This window comes from Cololabis saira, chromosome 2 (assembly GCF_033807715.1).
Source record: "Cololabis saira isolate AMF1-May2022 chromosome 2, fColSai1.1, whole genome shotgun sequence".
Lineage (NCBI taxonomy): Eukaryota > Metazoa > Chordata > Actinopteri > Beloniformes > Belonidae > Cololabis > Cololabis saira.
The window spans coordinates 6,320,133-6,338,690 of NC_084588.1; the positions used below are offsets into that span (position 1 = coordinate 6,320,133).

General features: G+C 43.9%; 1 protein-coding gene across 2 annotated transcripts in view; it reads right to left on the minus strand.

The window, feature by feature from the left end:
* Positions 1-18,558, minus strand: part of ano1a (anoctamin 1, calcium activated chloride channel a) — a 70,983-nt gene that overhangs the window by 18,540 nt on the left and 33,885 nt on the right. For both annotated transcript variants that reach the window (XM_061736953.1, XM_061736952.1), the window contains exons 7-16: positions 18,067-18,118; positions 15,551-15,606; positions 14,857-14,898; positions 9,541-9,605; positions 8,411-8,545; positions 7,554-7,714; positions 6,100-6,185; positions 2,407-2,478; positions 1,475-1,549; positions 1,089-1,290 (exon numbers count right to left, since the gene is read on the minus strand). In XM_061736953.1, coding sequence (XP_061592937.1) covers positions 1,089-1,290; positions 1,475-1,549; positions 2,407-2,478; positions 6,100-6,185; positions 7,554-7,714; positions 8,411-8,545; positions 9,541-9,605; positions 14,857-14,898; positions 15,551-15,606; positions 18,067-18,118 — 946 coding nt within the window. The remainder of the gene's footprint in view (positions 1-1,088; positions 1,291-1,474; positions 1,550-2,406; positions 2,479-6,099; positions 6,186-7,553; positions 7,715-8,410; positions 8,546-9,540; positions 9,606-14,856; positions 14,899-15,550; positions 15,607-18,066; positions 18,119-18,558) is intronic.

Sequence of the window (18,558 nt, forward strand, 5' to 3'; positions counted from 1 at the left end):
AACACTTGTTTTTCCTCGTATACACACATATTTAGCTCCTAAACCGGTCTGACTTTATTGACTGAAACTCTCCAGCAGTGACTGGATAGTTTGGACTGCTCATGCAGCAGCAGCTGCAGCCATCACAAGCACCACTTCAGGCGCCGGAAAAATATTCATTTCACTCATTAAAAGTCTGTAAATGGCCCGCTCGGTGGCGCAGTGGGTTAAGCAAACTGTGGCTTGAACCCAGAACTTCATGTGTGTAGAGCAGATGTGATGATCTCTACACTACAGACCTACTAAGTATCTGAAGAGGAAATTAAAATCTAATTTTAACACCATTCCTAGTTAGAAATGGCTATCCAGGAAGAACTAGAAAAGGTTAAAGGTTAGAAACTAATTAAAATTAGAATTTTTACTGCAGTGGGTTAAGCAAGCGGCTCATATACTACAGTCCTACTGCAGTGGGCGCAGGTTTGAATCCCGGCCTGCGCACCTTTACTGCATGTCATCCCCATTCTCTCCTCCTTCCTGTCTGCAACTTGAAAAAAGGCCGACTAGAGCCACAAAAAAATCTTTAAAAAAAAGGCAGTGAAAACTACATTGACACGTAAAAAAATACAAAGTATCAAGGATACAAATCTGTGCAAAAAAGGCATTAATTAAAGAGAAGAAAAGACTACAGAAGAGTATTAGGGCCAAGCAGGAGAAAAATAATATTTTAGAGGAGGAAGTTTTTTTTTTCATTATGCACTTCGAGAAAAAAGTCGAAATGTCGAGAAAAAAGTTGAAATGTCGAGATTAATGTTGAAGTACAATTTCAAGAAAAAAGTCGAAATGTTGAGAAAAAAGTCAAAATTTTGTGAATATAGTTGAACAACAAGGTTCAGAATACAAGAATTAGCTTTACGATATTAATTTGAAACACATATCACACATATGCAGTTGCATAACTTCAGAAACGTCCCCTTAACGTTCTAATCCAAGGATGTAAGTTAGTTAGTTAGTTAGTTAGTTAGTTAGTTAGTTAGTTAGTTAGTTAACTCCAGTGTGATTAGCAGACAGCACCGTGGGTGAGGGGACGGTGATGTGACGGTGCTCCTCACCCAGCGTGGTGAGCCAGCGCGCGATGGCTCCGTAGATCTCGTCCAGGATGATGATGATGATGACGTTGATGACGGCGGCGGTGCCTTTGACCGTGGCCCGGATGTTGGAGCGGGCGGCGGGGTAGTTGCTGAAGTGCAGCGCCGCCTTGACGCTGATCCGGTACAGGATGACCCCGAACACCATGGCAAAGGTCAGGGCTATCTGCAACAGAGCAGAGAGATGGACGCAGTCCCAGGTGGATGAGGCTTCTCTCCCTCTGTCTAATGAGCAGCTCAAAGCTGCCACACCACACCGTGGAGGGGGGTTCAACTCTCCAAACTCACAACATGTACAAGCGTGGCTCTCAGTAAACATCCACGTCTCATTTACGGCTGCTGAAACTCACCATGAATCCCATCATGACCACGGTGGTCATGTAAGCTGGCATTCTGTCTGTGCAGGTGAGCTTCACCTTCTCCTCCTGGAACAGACAGTCAGAGGGAAGGCAGTCAGACAGAGCAGGCTGGGGGGGGGGGTTGTCTCTGCTCCAACCACTGGAGCAGAGACAACCCCCCCAGGTGCCGGCCATGGTGCATGTGCAGATGTGACCTTGGCTGAAGACGGGAGACGGGAGAAACCTCCAGGCTGATTCACAACCATCATGGTGAGTGGTTGTGAAAACAAGCTTGAGCCTCATCAGGTTTGATTCTACGTTACTCAGAGCTGATTTTCCTGAAATAAGTTAAATGCAGCCTCAGATGAATACGGAAGAGTATTAGGGCCATGCAGGAGGAAAAATATTTGAGGGGAAGATCTTTTTTTATTGTGCACTTTGAGAAAAAAGTCGAAATGTCGAGAAACATGTCAAAATGTCTACGAGGCATTTTGTAAAGACCGTCACATGCGCTGTTTGTTATAGTCTCAAAAGGTTGACTTTATTCTAGAAATTTTGACTTTTTTCTCAACATTTCAAAGTTTTTCTCGAAATCGTACTTCAACATTAATCTCGAAATTTTGACTTTTTTCTCAACATTTTGACTTTTTTCTCAAAGTGCATAATGAAAAAAAATCTTCCTCCTCTAAAATATTATTTTTATTTTTCTCCTGCCTGGCCCTAATACTTCTGTATATTTTGAGTCTTTTTTCCATGATTTCGTATCCATCATCCATCACTTCATCTCCTTTCATCATATCTGGATTTAAACCAATATAACCTGTGAAATATTCTCTTTTAGAAAATATTACACTCAAATGGAAGAAATGTCACACAAGCTCGTTCCCTCACAGGTGGAGCACCTACGAGTGAGGAGAGCTGAAGGGCAGCAACGGCAGTCTTACCTTCGGGGCCGACTGATCCTGTCTCATGCTCTTCTGCATGACGCAGAACTCGTACTCTGCTCGATTGTGGTCCTGCAAGAGAATCCACATTTAGTGGTGCTGTGGTTTATGCATGCACACTAAACTCCTAACAGCAACTGCAGGAGCAGCTCGCCTGCAGGAAGGAAGCAGCATTGGTTGGAGTCTGAGCACAGAAAATAGAGAGTGAATGAAGCCGACATGAAGAGATGAAGCTTCAGAGCGGTGTGGTACCGCTGACGGAAACTGTTAAGACAGAAACATCTTAACAGTGTGGTGAAAATCTGTTCCAAGATTATTGGACTCAAGCAGAGAGACCTGGGCTCCCTCTGGGAACAACAGGTTTTGAGGAAAACTCAGAGTATTCTGGAACTTGTGGGCATGTCTTGGGAAAATAATTTTTACTGCTGCCTTCAGGACGTCGGGTAATCGCTTTTCCAAGTCTTTTATCCCCTCTGCTGTCCGGCTATTACATTTATCCTTATGAATTTGTTTGGTATTTGCATTTAGGTACTGTGTACCTTCTAGGGATGATATCACCCGGTGTTTGTATAGACTGTTTTTTATTAATTAATTTATTGGTATCAGCACTTTTAATGCAACAAATTGCAGATTTTTGCACACAGCTGCCAACGTTCTCTCTATGTTTCTATTGAATGTGTTATGTGTTTGTTATGTGTGTGTTTGGGCGCAAGTTGTCGAATCAAATTTCCCTTCAAGGGATAAATAAAGTTGTCTTGAATCTTGAATCTTGAAACTCCTTTTGTGAACAGAGTTCTGTTGCTAGAACTTCTGCATGGAAATTTGTCACATGTTTGTCCCACGTTATCAATTACATTTGGTAAAAGGTTGAATATGGATCCTCCTTCCATCCAGCTGTTAACCATGCAGTACAAACATCTTCATACGACTTTGAGCCTGACTGGTGTCGCAGTCACGTAATCCTTTCACAGTGAGGAATAAGGCAACATAGACATATATACTTATACATACATATATACTTATGTATGTATTTAATATGTGTCCAGGAGAGAAGGGAGGTGTGTATTTGCATCAGTCTCTGGTGATGGGATGCCGCCTTTAAAGAAGAAAGTGCTGCCAGAGAACAAGGTTGAGAGTTAGAGCCAGTCCTGGCCTGAAGGCCCGCGTGCCGAGTTAATGTACAGGTGGGCAGAGTGGAAAGATGCTGACAAACCCCAGGAAAGCAGATTAAGGCTGCTCAGACGGAGCAGGAGGGGATTTCAATCGTAAACGTACGACAAACATGATACCTTCAGGGGGGAACGTCCATGTGGACGGCTCTGGACCACTTTTTGGGATTCATTTCTTTAATGCTGTTGCTTCATTTTCATTCTTGCATGTGTTTAACCAGTGAGTTTCCATGGACACTGTGATAACAAGCAGCTTTTAAAGTTTGTTTTTTTGGATACTAGTGTTATAAAGTACGGAAGAGTATTAGGGCCAGGCAGGAGAAAAATAATATTTTAGAGGAGGAAGATTTTTTTTAATTATGCACTTTGAGAAAAAAGTCGAAATGTTGAGAAAAAAGGTGAAATTTTGACTTTATTCACGAAAATTTCGACTTTATTCTTGAAACTGTATTTCAACATTAATCTCGACATTTCAACTTTTTTTCTCGACATTTCGACTTTTTTCTCGAAGTAAACAATAAAAAAAAATCTTCCCTTCTCAAATATTTTTTCTCCTGCATGGCCCTAACACTCTTCCGAAAAAAAGGGATATTTTGCACGAAAACCAGAGTCTTAATCCACCTTAGCTAACAACACAACATATATATAACAACAACAAATATAGCTTCATGGTAGATATGCTGCTATAGGCCTATGCTGCAGGCCCCGACATGATCCACTGGGCGGTGCCTCTCACCCTTCTTCTCCTCTCCTCTTCCCTCCCTCTCTTCTCCATTACCATTTTTATTTATTATAAATATCTCATAGCTATCATTTTTGTCTATCGTTCCTGTAGTTTCTTGTGCCGGCCCCCCTTTTTTCTCTTTTGTGCATGTTTGCAGGCTGGAGCCTCGGGAGCGGCGTTCTGGCCTGTGTCCCCCCCCCCCCCCCCCCCCCCTCTGGTCATCCCGTTGCTGCTTCCACCTGCCTGCGTGGATGCCTGCTGTGCTGTCGACGTCCCTGACTCCCCCAGTCTGGCCTTCGGCAGGAGGGTCCCCCCTTATGAGCCTGGTCCTGCTCAAGGTTTCTTCCCTCCTAAAGGGGAGTTTTTCTTGCCACTGTTTGGCTTAAGGTTTTTCTCCCACTATGGGAGTTTTTACCTGCCATTGTTTATGTAATAACTGCTCGGGGGTTTATGTTTATGTTTATGTTTATGTTTATGTTTATGTTCATGTTCTGGGTCTCTGGAAAGCGTCTTGAGACAACATCTGTTGTATTAGACGCTATATAAATAAAATTGAATTGAATTGAACACACTAAATCACGACTGTGCATCACAGTATATCAATACTCCCCCCTCGATTCAGCTCAATGCTGCAGGGATTTTTCAGACACAACTTAAATGTCTGCTGAACATTGTTTGTGTGAGACAAAGCCGTGCCATCCCAGCCAGTGATTTTATTACTTTACCTCTTTTGTTATCGTTTTATTTGTTATTTACTGTTTAATTGTGTCTTGCTGCTTTTAATGTGGATGTAAAGCACTTTGAATTACCTTGTGTTGAATTGTGCTATACAAATAAACTTGCCTTGCCTACATCAGTGTAACATCCTGTCAGGATGAAAGACTGCTGCTTTTCTGCACTAACCAGGATCTACGGGACGAGGGTGAACCTGGGAAAACCTGTGAAAGCTGCAGAGCAGCAGCAGGAGAGACGATGAGACTGTGCCAGAGCTACAGGTGCACCCCAAGGGGAGACAAGCAGACTGTTAGGTCCTTGAGGGAGAAACTGGGTTTAGTAAGCAGCCGCAGAGCAGATCCGAAATAGTGAGTCCAACTGAAGTCAGCTGCAGTTAAAAAGGAACAGAAAATAAAACAAGTCAAATCCAAACCTTGTGTTCCTCCTGCAGATGCACACACACACATAAAAACACAGGGAGAAGTCGTCAGCATACAGTGTTTGAAGACAAAAAGATCATTAATGTTCACATCTTGAACCGTTAACAAACCACAGCTTAGAAAAGCTTCCAGAAAACGTAACGGCTCTCTTCTATTTACAACTGAGAAATGTTTGTTGAGGGCTGAACTTTGACAGAAACGAGCAGCTACTGTGACTTGTGTGTTTTAGGTTCACCTACACACACGCTGCATTAGGAAACATGATGGAACTGGTGGGAACATCATTGTAAAGCTGTGCTGGACCTGAGCGTGTAGCTCAGCCATCACACTGTGCAACACCAGTGATGTTACATGCAGGATTAACACAGCTAATTCATGAAAATCAACAAGTCCTTGTAATAACATGGTTGTAACACAGCTCAGCACAGGGTGGCACAAATATGACTTGACTGAAACTCTTCATCATCTTCTCTCTCTCACACACACACATACACACACACACACACACACACACACTTAGACAGTGATGGTCAGAAATGGCAGAGAATAATTACATCTCAAAAAGCTGCTTCAACCTCTCATGGACGCGTTGTTTTTAAAAGAAATGCAGAGTTGGTGCATAAAGGTATTCATAGATTCATCGTACCTCCTCCTCCTCGCCAAAACCTGTCAGGTCCCAGATGTAGTTGAGCCTCATCTGTCGCCTCTTCCAGTGCTCCATGAAGAGAACGGCTGAGGGATCGAGCAGGGAGGAAACAAGAAACAATTCATGTTTTTGGAAATGTATCACACCCACACATTATGGCCCTTTTCCACTAGTACCTACTCTGCGCGCTTCTACCCGCCACGCCCCCGTCTTGCGCTTTTCCACTACGGGCTGAGACGGGTAAAGGCTGGCCGAGTAGATACTTTTTCTGTAACTATTCTGCCGAGGTTCTAAGCTGCTGAGTCGGCTGTATCTGACATCATCACACTACAGGCCACCGATTGGTCGGGGGGTTGGAGTCAGACGTCTGAGTCAGGAAGTGGAAATCAGTGCGAGAGCAGCCCGTGGCTTCCTCATTTTATCCGACAGGCAATGGCAGCAAAAGTCTGTTTCATGATCCAACTCTGAGATGCAGATGTTCATAAACCTGGTGCTGAGGAGAGAATTAAAAAGGGATCTAGACGGGAGATAAGGAACGACCAGGCGCTCTGTCACTTCTCAGCCGCTCGCTGATTTATGGTTCCGCGTTACACCAATGCAGAGCCTACGGCCCAGGGTACGCGGCGACGCACACCGTATGCCGTAGGCTACGCCGTCGATTTAACCCGGAACCATAAATCAGACTTTATTTCTCATCAGCGCCGACGAACAAAATAAAAAAAACGTCGCCACTTGAAGCTTCTTTCACTCTCATTTTTTAACTTGATATCGAACACAAACCACAGACCCAGCAGCACATCTATCATCTCCTCCAGGTTCTACATCTTTAGTGTTGTTGTCTTCTTCCTTTAGATACACAATCAAATACGTCACAGCAGCTTCACTCCAACCTCCTACTTCTCACCTGGGTGTCGAAAAACAAACGAGGACAAAGCAGGTGGAGGCGAGACGAGGCAGGACGAGCCGTCCCAAGTCGGGCCGCGCTGAGTAAGTACTAGTCGAAAAGGGCCAATACATACATACACACATACATGCATGTGCATGCAGTCCCACACATGCACCCTTGGGTTTTCATGTATCCTCCCTGGGGAAGGGGGGCGGGTCCTGGAGGGGGGGCGGGTCCATACGGCCTTCATATTGAGACTATCAGACATCAGATCAACTGAACACAACACGTCTCTGCTCTGAACCCTGCTGATGCTAGCAGATGGCAGAGACGTCTGGCAGGACATCAGAGGAAGACCAACTGTGTGTGTGGTAGCTTCATGGATTCATGCTGTAAATGTGCGCCAGCATTCATTTTGTTTGTCAGAAGTCCGATGGGTAGGTTGATGATACTGTATTAACTGTAACTGAACCAGTAGACGTGTCTGAAAGGGTGCTAGATACTGTACCCACTGGTTGGAGTGTTGCATATGTACGTATGAATACTGGATGTAGGAGTGTATCCTTACCCCAGAGGGCCATGAAAATGGAGAAAAAGACTGTTGCTGGGTTGTCAAACAGGTGGCTGGCTCGAGCCGTGCCGCACGCCGTCACCAGCTTCCAGTAGCTGCAGGCGCGGTCGCACAGAGGACACATGGTGATGTTGTTCCTGGGATCACAGATCTCCATGCTAACCAAACCAAAAAGAGACCCATTACTCCCAATGTAAGGCAGCAGATAAGACATGGGCTTTTCAGATTAAGCGAGTGCCTTTAAATGTGCACGCTCTGATGAAATCCTTTTGTGTTTACAGTCTGATCCATCTTTTCAGGGAGGATATAAAAGGTTCAGCGCTTGCTTCATACTCATTAAAGAGATTTGGAGAAACCAATTTGTCAAGCTGTAGTAAACACCTTCTGGGTATCAACTGGAACTATGATATAGCACATGTGGAAGAAAATCAGTTAACAAAAAAGAAAACTCACCTATAAAACTGCCTCACATTAGTGTAAATATACTGTATATATTTTGCACCAGCTCGTTGTAAACAGCGTGTCATGCTGGTCGTCCTATTGTCCAACACTGACACGCTTTCTCTAGAGTATACATGACTGTGTTGCAATTACCTTCAGACTTTAAATAGCTTTTATGTGAACAAGTCGAGTCGTGTTGAGGGTGTGGAGCTGGGAGTTTACCAAATACATGAACTTATGGTGATAAAATTGTGAGACTACTTTATGAAGCTGGCTCGGTTACAAAAGACAATTTTAGTGATGAAATATCTACAAAATTAAAAACATCATCGTAAAAAAAGGAGGGAATAAAAAAGAAAACCTGTAGTACACAAGAGCACGTGCATGAGACGTGAGAGATATGCTCTGCACACCTGGGTATGTTGTCGTCAACAGTGGCACAGCCATAGAGGAACACGATCACTCCGACAATGGCAGCGGGGATGAGCATCTGTGTGTAGACCCCCAACCAGGCGAAATACAGGCCCACCTTCTCCCCAAAGTACTTCCTGCAGGAAGAGATATGCTGTCAACATAGTACTGTCAAATTCACCTTGATACCTTGTATTAACAGGTGAGCGTCTGGCCCGTGGGATTAGCTCATATTTGTGAACATCAAAGTCACAGTTGAAGACTTGGACCCTCCGGCCGTCTCTAGATTCCCCTCCCTTCATTAGCACGAGTCATTTGGTGCGTCCGAAATGCCATACTATACAGTATATACTCAAAAAGTATACTTAAGTTTGGCACACTTTTGAGTAAATATCAGTAGTATGCATTAATTCATACGTACTACTAAACATTGGGAGGGGGAGTTGTTACCATGGTAACAACTCCTGTCACAGTAGCAGTAGCAGCACCGCTCTGCTCTTTCCCGTTTATCCTGGCCCAAACAAGATGACATTTCTCCTGCGCTGCGTGGTTTTATTATTACCTCTTCAACTTCTAACGAAAAACAGAAGAAGAAGGCTTAACAGACGTCGGGACTGCGACACCTAATTACTCACATTTGAATTGTAGCGTGATGGTGGTGTTCCTGCTACAGCTCTGCTTGGTACCGGTAACGTTATCCTTCATTTTTGTTGGTTGCTAATCTGCGCAGCACTTAGCAACCAAACACTGCTGCATTGCATTGTGGGAAGTTTCTGCTTAGCTAGTGTCCATCAATCCACACTAATACATTTCTCCGGAATGAGTATGGATAGCGCTACTATTGTGTACGTACTAATGTTTCGGACGCACTAAAAACTCTCACATACCTACTGTTTTTGCTACTCATTAGGGTGGAAGGATGGAATTTCGGACGCAGCTAATGTTTTGTTTGGTAAGAAGACCCCCGCTTCACTCAGATTTACTTCTGAGCAGCCCACAGTGCAGATCAGCTTCCTGCAGCGCCACACCTCACATTCACATCGGTCTGTGACATCACTCCTACAAGCTTGTGGGACCAAGAAGAATGGGACACGTCAGGCAAATGCAACTCTCTACACACTGTGGTTCTGACCTGATGAGTCCGATGGGCTGGTACTTGTAGAAGCAGCTGTAGCTGGCCCACTCCTCGTACAGCAGCTGTGAACCGAGGCCAGAGTTAACAATCCCACCGCCACATTTCTTCCTAATGGTATTACGCTATCTGTTTGTAATCGGAGGTAAGGCAGAGCTCGCAGAACCTGCGGTAATTTCATCAATTAGCCTACTGATTATTTCCTCTGTCCTGGTCTGTTATGTCAGTGAAGACTGTTTTATGACATGGCGTATTAAGATACTTATTTCTGATTAAGCAACTTATCAAACATTATTCATTGGTGTTCAGGGAGAGAGATAAAAGCTTCAGTATAGACTTCCCAACATTAAAAGACTTAACTTTGACCTTTATGTATGTATGTATGTAAAGTATGTATGTATATGTATGTAAAGTACCCCCCCACCCCAAGCAATTTTCTCACACACAATTATCTGAAGTCCTGGGTCTTCCCTGGGGTCTCCTCCTGGAGGGACATGCCTGGAACACCTCCCTAGGGAGGAGGGACATGCCTGGAACACCTCTCTAGGGAGGAGGGACATGCCTGGAACACCTCCCTAGGGAGGAGGGACATGCCTGGAACACCTCCCTAGGGAGGAGGGACATGCCTGGAACACCTCCCTAGGGAGGCGTCCAGGAGGATCCGATACAGATGCCCAAGCCACCTCAGCTGACTCCTCTCAATGTGAAGGAGCAGCGGCTCGACTCAGAGCTCCTCCCGGGTAACCGAACTCCTCACCCTATCTCTAAGGGAGCGTCCAGCCACCCTGCGGAGGAAACTCATCTTGGCCGCTTGTATCCGCGATCTTATCCTTTCGGTCACTACCCAAAGTTCATGACCATAGGTGAGGGTAGGTGCGTAGATTGACCGGTAAATCGAGAGCTTCGCCTTTCGACTTTCGGCTCTTTCTTCACCACGACGGTCCGGTACATCGACCGCATAACTGCGGACGCTGCACCGATCCGTCTGTCAAACTCACGCTCCATCATTCCCTCACTCGTGAACAAGACCCCGAGACGCTTCAAACCGCTTCAGCACATGCTGAAGGTCCCGGTCCGATGATGCCAACAGGACAACATGATCCGCAAAAAGCAGAGACGAAATCCTGTGGTTCCCAAACCGGATCCCCTCCGGCCCCTGGCTGCGCCTAGAAATCCTGTCCATAAAAATTATGAACAGGACTGGTGACAAAGGGCAGCCCTCCCGGAGTCCAAAATGCACCGGGAATAAGTCTGACTTACTACCGGCAATGCGAACCAAACTCCTGCTCTGATCATACAGAGACCGGACAGCCCTTTTTGGGCAAATTCCCATGAACCCTTGAGCACCCTGCGGAGGGTATAGAGCTGGTCCAGTGTTCCACGACCGGGACGAAAACCGCATTGTTCCTCTTAAATCCGGGGTTCGACTATCGGCCGTAATCTCCTCTCCAGTACCCTGGAGTAGACTTTCCCGGGGAGGCTGAGAAGTGTGATCCCCCTGTAGTTGGAACACACTCTCCGGTCTCCCTTTTTAAAGAGAGGGACCACCACCCCGGTTTGCCACTCCAGCGGTACTGTCCCCTTCCTCCATGCAATGTTGCAGAGACGTGTCATATCCCTAAACATGTTGGTAAATCTACTCTTACAGACGACACTTAAAAAAAATTCACTGTCAAAACAAACAAAGTAACAAACTCTTCCAAAGGCATCAGTGACATCTCTGAGCTCGGAGGTGTCTAGAGCGCCATTCAGAGCACGGTTTCGTTTCACCTTTATAGCCCCTTTATTCTGCCCAGCTGGCCTGTGAATGGCGAAGGAAGAGGAGCGGTACAACCCTTTGTTCTGCAGCAGTAGCGCCTGGCGGGACAAGAAATCTGACAGCACGATTCAGATCTGCCGTAAACGCCTGTTACGAGCGATTAAAAAAAAATCCCACCAGGTTTTCAAACAGTGGTCAGAGGCAGAGACTAGCTGGACTAGCTGTTTTTAAAACTTTTTCACTCAACTTAGAGCCTCCAGCAAACCCTGCAGTCAAGTTCATGAACTGGGACCGGCCAAAGCCGGGCCGGCACCTCTGTTCCGCTGAGGCTGCGTCCTCCACCTGACGAACCACTGCAAAGTCCAGCAGCCACAGGGACACTGAGACCAGAGCTGTCACCCGTGTCCCAAAGACGTGGTTCTTTTTTATTATCGTCTCTTTCAGCGCCTTGTTTTATCCAGCACTGACTGAACAAAGCCGCCAGTGAGCAGAACCCGTGGGGACTTGGACCGCCTTTAGGTTGTGGAATGCCGCGCTGCTTTGTGAAAGCACACACTGTGGCGAGATTATTACACCTCCGTGGGCCTGCGGGAGAGAGGTGGCAGGATGGAGAGGCACATCTTTCTAGTAGGACTGTTGTGTGATGGTGGTTCAGGAAGGCCTCATCACTTAGTGCTCTAGATGCATTCTGTGCTCTGGAAATGTCCTTAGGGTCCCAGATTACTGGGAAGGTGTTTCTGCCTGACATGCAAACATTAATGTATATTTACAAAGAAACTGAAGTTTGTGATACATGATACACAAACCCTACATGATACAGACCCTAGCCCTATCCTAACCCCTAACCCTAACCCTAACCCTAATCCCTTTTTAGGGTTAGGACCATGACGGCTGCGTACAAATACAATTCAAAGTTCTATTGTTCCCTTTTGCGTTTTCCATGTCATCCCATTTTGTTTTGGGGTTGTAGCTTCTACAGGTGTTAAGATTCCCTGCATTAGAATCTATCCATCCATTTTTCATCCTTTAACAAGTGCTACGTCTAAAACAAACAAATGTACACCACCGTGAGTGTATGACGTTCCGCTGACACAGAATATCACCACATCCATGAGGCACTTTTCAGGAATTCAGCAATTTGAAATTTGGTGAAAAGGATGAGAAGTTGGATGAACAAACGAACTGCTAGGTGCTCATGCAGCTTTTCACGAGACCAGTGAACATCAGTGCGGTGGTGATGACTGGTCCAACAGCAGGTACTGCAGCTCATCGGTAGTTCGGATTTGGAGTTGAGACTGCAAGAACCCAATGACAGCTGCAGATCGGCTGTTTCCACTGGAACAGCAGCAGCGGGTCTTCCTGGACAGTCTTTCAGGGTGCTTTTAATTAAATTAAATTAAATTTTACTTGTATAGCATCTAATACAACAAATGTTGTCTCTATGCGCTTTCCAGAGACCCAGAACATGGCCCCCGAGCAATTATTACATAATTTCAGACCTGTGGCCCGTTTGTTTTGTTCCGATTCAGGGGCTAAATCGATACAGTTGTTTCGTTTTACGTTTGTGGCGTTTTTGTTCACAAGGCAACCGTCTGTAGCGGTTCAAAGCTGTTAAAAAATGCCATGCGTGAACCAACTGTTCTCTCATTGGTCAGAAATGAACGCGGAAGGAGTTTCCTCTTCGTACCCGGGAAAAACAACAACTATGGAGCATCGTAAGTGAGTGTTGAACCACAGTTATGAGTGAGTTGTGTCGGTTGCTGTGTGGATTATGTTCTCACTCCAAACAAACTGCTCCAGGTCTGGAATGGAAGCGAGCCGAGACCACCTCTACTAGGATCTCGGCTTGCTTGTTTTGTGCTGCATTCCGAGCGTGATTGCTGTGTTCACATGAACCAAACAAACCGATCTTTAGGGGGAAACGCTCCCTGTTTCGGAACAACTGCTCCAAACGGGACAGGTGTGACAGCACCCTCATTCCCAATGTTACAAACTGTTAAGCAAGACTTGTGTCTGAAAGTACTTACAAAACCTCCAAAGAGAAACTGCCCACAAAGCATTCTCAGCTGCTGACTTTCAGAGTGCTGCACCTGCACATTTCTAACTCAGGACTTCGTTAACTTGGGAGTAATTGTGAAGCTGAACGAGTGTGCAACTGGAGACCCGAGCAATATGAAGAAAACAATCACACGTGTGTGTGTGTGTGTGTGTGTGTGTGTGTGTGTGTGTGTGTGTGTGTGTGTGTGTATGTGTTTGTCCTCCAGTGTGATCGAAGGAACATGTTGTAAACCGCATTTATATGCTAATCACTGCTGTGTGCTATGGTCATGATCACATAGCTGATTGCTTCTGTTTCCTGTGTTCCTGTTCTGATCCAGATACTAGAATCACTGATAATCACTCATACTGACACGCTCCATTCACAGGCTGCACAGCGACAAATGAAGCCATTCTATCACAGGAAAAGCCCAGCGCAATGTTCCGACGGCAGACTGAGCCCGGGGAGAAAGCAGCGTTGTACATTCAACATGAAACATCAATACTCTACTCCCACATCCCACAACGAGGCCTTCCTTCAAAATGCACATATGGACTTTTGCTTCAAGTATGTTGATGTGGTGCATATTCTCTTATGCTTGAGAAGAACAGAGGAGGCATGATTTGGCTGTTGCCTTAGAAACACAACCTAGAATATAATTATGGAGAGGGTTGGCATGGTAGGAGGTGTCTCCAGACCCACAAGCTCCGCTTCCCAATTGTGAAGTTAATTTTATTCTGAACAGTAGGAGGCAATGACTCAAAAATGCTAAAATGTTCACATTAGTTGTTTTTGATTTGTCACTGTCACTGTCGGTCTTGTTATCAGCACCTCTAACCAGCACGAATCTGAGGAGGAATATGAGGAATATGAAGAGGAATCTGAGGAGGACTTAGATATAAATACTTAAGAGATAGATAGTTTGTGTGATTAGTTGTTTGCTGGTGGGTTTTTTCCCTTTGATTTTCAAGTTCCCTGTGAGGAAGTTTTGAGTTCCCTGTCTGAGTTTTTTGTGTTTTGACTATTAAACTACGCCTCGTTTTGGCTAAGTTTAACCCTGTTTGGTGTTGTGCGCTTTGGTTCAGAAAAGAAATGCATAACAAGATAGATAGACAGATGGATAGATAGATAGATCAATCCAAACATGTATTGCATTGGTCAGTTAAAAATGTCTTCACATCGACTAATTAATTGGTTCTTGCACAAGCATGTGTTTGGTGCTTCCATCTCATTCAACTGCTACCACTACCACTACTACTACTACTACTACTACTACTACTGTCATTTACCAGATGCTTTTATCCAAAGTAACTTACATCTGAGAGAACAACCAGCCATAAACCTTATATGAGGGTCCAGCTGGATCAGATCAGAGTTCTGAGAGTCCAGTTGGACACAGGTGCTGTCATGCCAGTGCTAGAGGATTCTTTTTTTTTGTTGTTCCCTTCCCACCCTGCACAACAGTCCCTTTATACAGCGAAACTAGGTGTTAAAATTCACCATCATACGATTGGCTCACCTTCCTGTCGTTGGGTACTGCGTTCACTCCCTCGATATCTCCCTGAAACACACACAATACAACATGTTTAGTAAGCACTTTGCTCAAACAGTACAAACATCATGAAAAATGCACTTCCCAAAATGACAGTCTTAACATTGTTCTCATGTTAAAACGGCGACTTCCTGTCTTTTGTTGTTTTCTGTGGCAGGTAAAACAAGCATCAACCTGTACGTAGCTCCAGTTTGAACCACTAAACAATCTGTGTGGGGGTTGTTCTGTGTCACTGTGTCTGTCTGTCCCTGATACGATCTACGGCCAGGGTTGAGGATGAAGGAGGGGGGCGTTACGTTCCACATTCATAGATATTGAATGAAGCCCAGGTCAAACTGCATCTAATCCTTTTATGTACAGGAAGGGATTATTTCTGACGGAACACGCTTTAACAGTAAACAGACAAACCTGCTCACTCATTTTGAACTTTTTCAGGAGTTCAGGAGTTTAAAAGCAAACAACACGACTCCCTTGTGAGAAACTTTGGGAGCTACTCGAGTTATTGGAAACAGACGATATCTGATCAGCAAGTTCTTTGGGATTTTCATTATGAAAACCCAAAGAACTTGCAGTAAATATCTTAGCATATCAACCTGGATCTAAAAGCTGCTGTTGGGCCGGTGAGGGAGAGGCGACCGTGGAATCTGACAGCAATACTCACATCATGCAGAGGATAAGCCGACGTGTAGACAGCATTGGCTAGCAGACTGGTGATCCCTGCAAGAAGGAAATTCAGTGGGATTAGCACTGAAGCAGCAACACACACAAACACACACATATGCAACACACACAAACAAGACAACTGAACCCAGAATGCAGCACAGTGGCCGACGATAAGTAAGTCGGATGCTTTTTGAGGCACAAAACTTCATCAAGAGAGCTGGGTTGAAGGTCCAGAGCTGAGCTTGGACTATGCCAACATGAACATGGATATTAGTGTCAGAACTACACACCACACTACTAGTCCAGATTGGTTTTTACAGAATTTACGTGCAGAATGTACACAACTGCAGAGTCTGACGTTTGTTTGTTTGTTTTATTAAGGATCCCCATTAGCATTAGCAACAGCATTAGCTATTCTTCCTGGGGTCCGACATACACACAACACACTAATGAACACTTAATACATAACAGACATACATTATACATGACAAACAACACAATAATAGACACAACTCCCTTAGTCTCAAACAACAGAGGAAACTAAATCACCATCATTCTCAGACATAAATACATAGAAATGAAATCAAATAAAACACCTTCATAAACAAATGACCTTATCTTAGAATTCTTGACCACTTTTCATCTTTATTGTGATAGGGTTTACACTACCTGTAATTCTATTCAAACTTCATTCTGTTCCTTCTAAATGTCAAATCATAATTCATTCAATTTTAAAAGATATTGTTTCAACTGAATCTTAAAGCAATCTTTGCTCCCTACATGAGAAATATGAACTGTATAGAGTTCCAGCCAACCACGGCTCTGTAAAAACAAGTTCTCTGAATCAAACCTGTTCTCACTCTTGGTATGAACCTCCTTTCTGATGTCATTCTTGTACTGTAACCATGGTGAGCAGAATGATAGTATAATCTGACGTAAACACAAAGATGGGAACGATGGTAGCAGTGTCCCACGTAAACTCTGGGGGTGCCCTTGCAGAGCTATACGGTTGGTCTTGTACTGTATCTGCTGGCCACTGAAATGAACTCTATTAAAGGAACGCCTGCAAGGAGGAACTTAAACTTGGGACTTTGTGGGACCATTCAGATCAGAGATGGATATACACCAGCATCAGAGGTGTATAATTCAGGTGCCATAAAGTAAAAATCCTGTCCAGCAGTTGTTCCAACCCTCTGAAGAAGCATGTGAAGACAAGGCTACAGCAATGTCTGCTGTTTGCAACATGGGAATTGGTTGTTTTTTTCCCAGAGGTGTTTAATCCAGGTGCGATAAAGTAAAAACCCTGCCATGTTTCTGGATCAGCCTGTACATTTAGAACAGGGGTTTTCACTAACAACCATCTACCTGCAGAGGAGCTGGTTTAGTGACTGGTTGGAACAACTGCTGGACTGGATTTTTACTTTATGGCACCTGGATTATACACTTCTGATCAGCATAAACAGATTTAAAAGGTCCACACATAGAACAATATAATTAAAACATCAGCACACGACATGGACCTTCGTATCCGGGCTGGCTTTGCTTCGTGAACGTATACTGGTGTTTGGCAAAACTAGAGACAAAATGTGGCCAAAACTGATAACTTGATCCATTCTGAGTGGACTGTCTCTCCCTCTTTTCTTGAGCCTTCTCTCCGGTGCTTCATTAAGAACGGCTGAACTTTTTAACCCAGTAAAATGGCAGCATACATAGCAAACGCCGATATTAGGATGTTTTTATTGATTTTTCCTGTGTTGTAAATTTTACATTTTAAATTTTAAAGACAAACTATGATAAAGGAACAGTGATGTACAGCGCTACGTCTGCATGGAACCCACTCCCCAAACACTTTAAGCAAACTATTAACATAAAAGAATTCAAATTGTTAGTAAAGAAACATCTCTTGAATAGATATATATAAAACTTATTTAATTATTATTAAAAATATTAAAATATTATTAAATAAATAATGTAGATAGTATACATGTACATATATACATGTATATGTATATATATGTATACGTGTATGTATGTATGTATGTATGTATGTATGTATGTATGTATATATACATATGTATGTATGTATACATATATATATATATATATATATATATATATATATATATATATATATATAATATAAATAATGAATATTTATTATAAATATGTATTGTTTTTATTTATATCTAAATGTTAAACGGAATTACTTTTTATTTTTTCTTTATTTTCTGTTTTTCCTTTCTTTTTTATATGCAACCTCTTTAGGTTTGGTGTGTTATGTGTGGGACCCCAGGAAGAATAGCTGCAGTTTTGCTGTAGCTAATGGGGATCCAAATAAAACTATAAAACTATATAAACTATATAAATAAAGGATGGCTGGAGTGAAATCGTCCACTGGCCGTCTCTAACACGTGATGCTTAGATGGTCAGTGTTGTCCACAGGCTTGTGCTGATAACCCAATTACCCCTGGATCCATACTGATTTAGTCCTTAGAGAAATGACGGCTGTATTACCCATAGAATATTTGGCTCTCGTGCATCGTGTCCTCTTCAGCACCTCATAAACCTGGGGAAAGAGCAAACACAGAAGAATCTAAGCAATGCTTTGGAAATATGCACTAGGAAATGGCATGAGACAAGAGTTGATCATTCACTTGCTGAATATAACACAAGAGAGTTTGGAGGCAGCGAGCAAAATGAAGAAGGTAAATGGCTGAATTTCATGCGTCTGTCCTCAGAGAGGCTGCAAAATAAGGAGAACTCCACAGAGTTTTATTGATGAGCGCTGATGCACGGCGGAGAGACGAGAACTGCCGTGATTGAGGAGCTTCAGCCAATACTGCGAGGTCAATGACATTATGTAGTGATTAGTGAAGCCCTGGGTAGCTGTGTAGGTGTTGGAGGGTAAATGATGCAGAACATGGCAGCTGCTCTTTCCCTTCACAGGCAAGATGTGTTGCTGGATAAATGTGAACAAGAATGAAAGCTAACGGCCCACAATAAAAG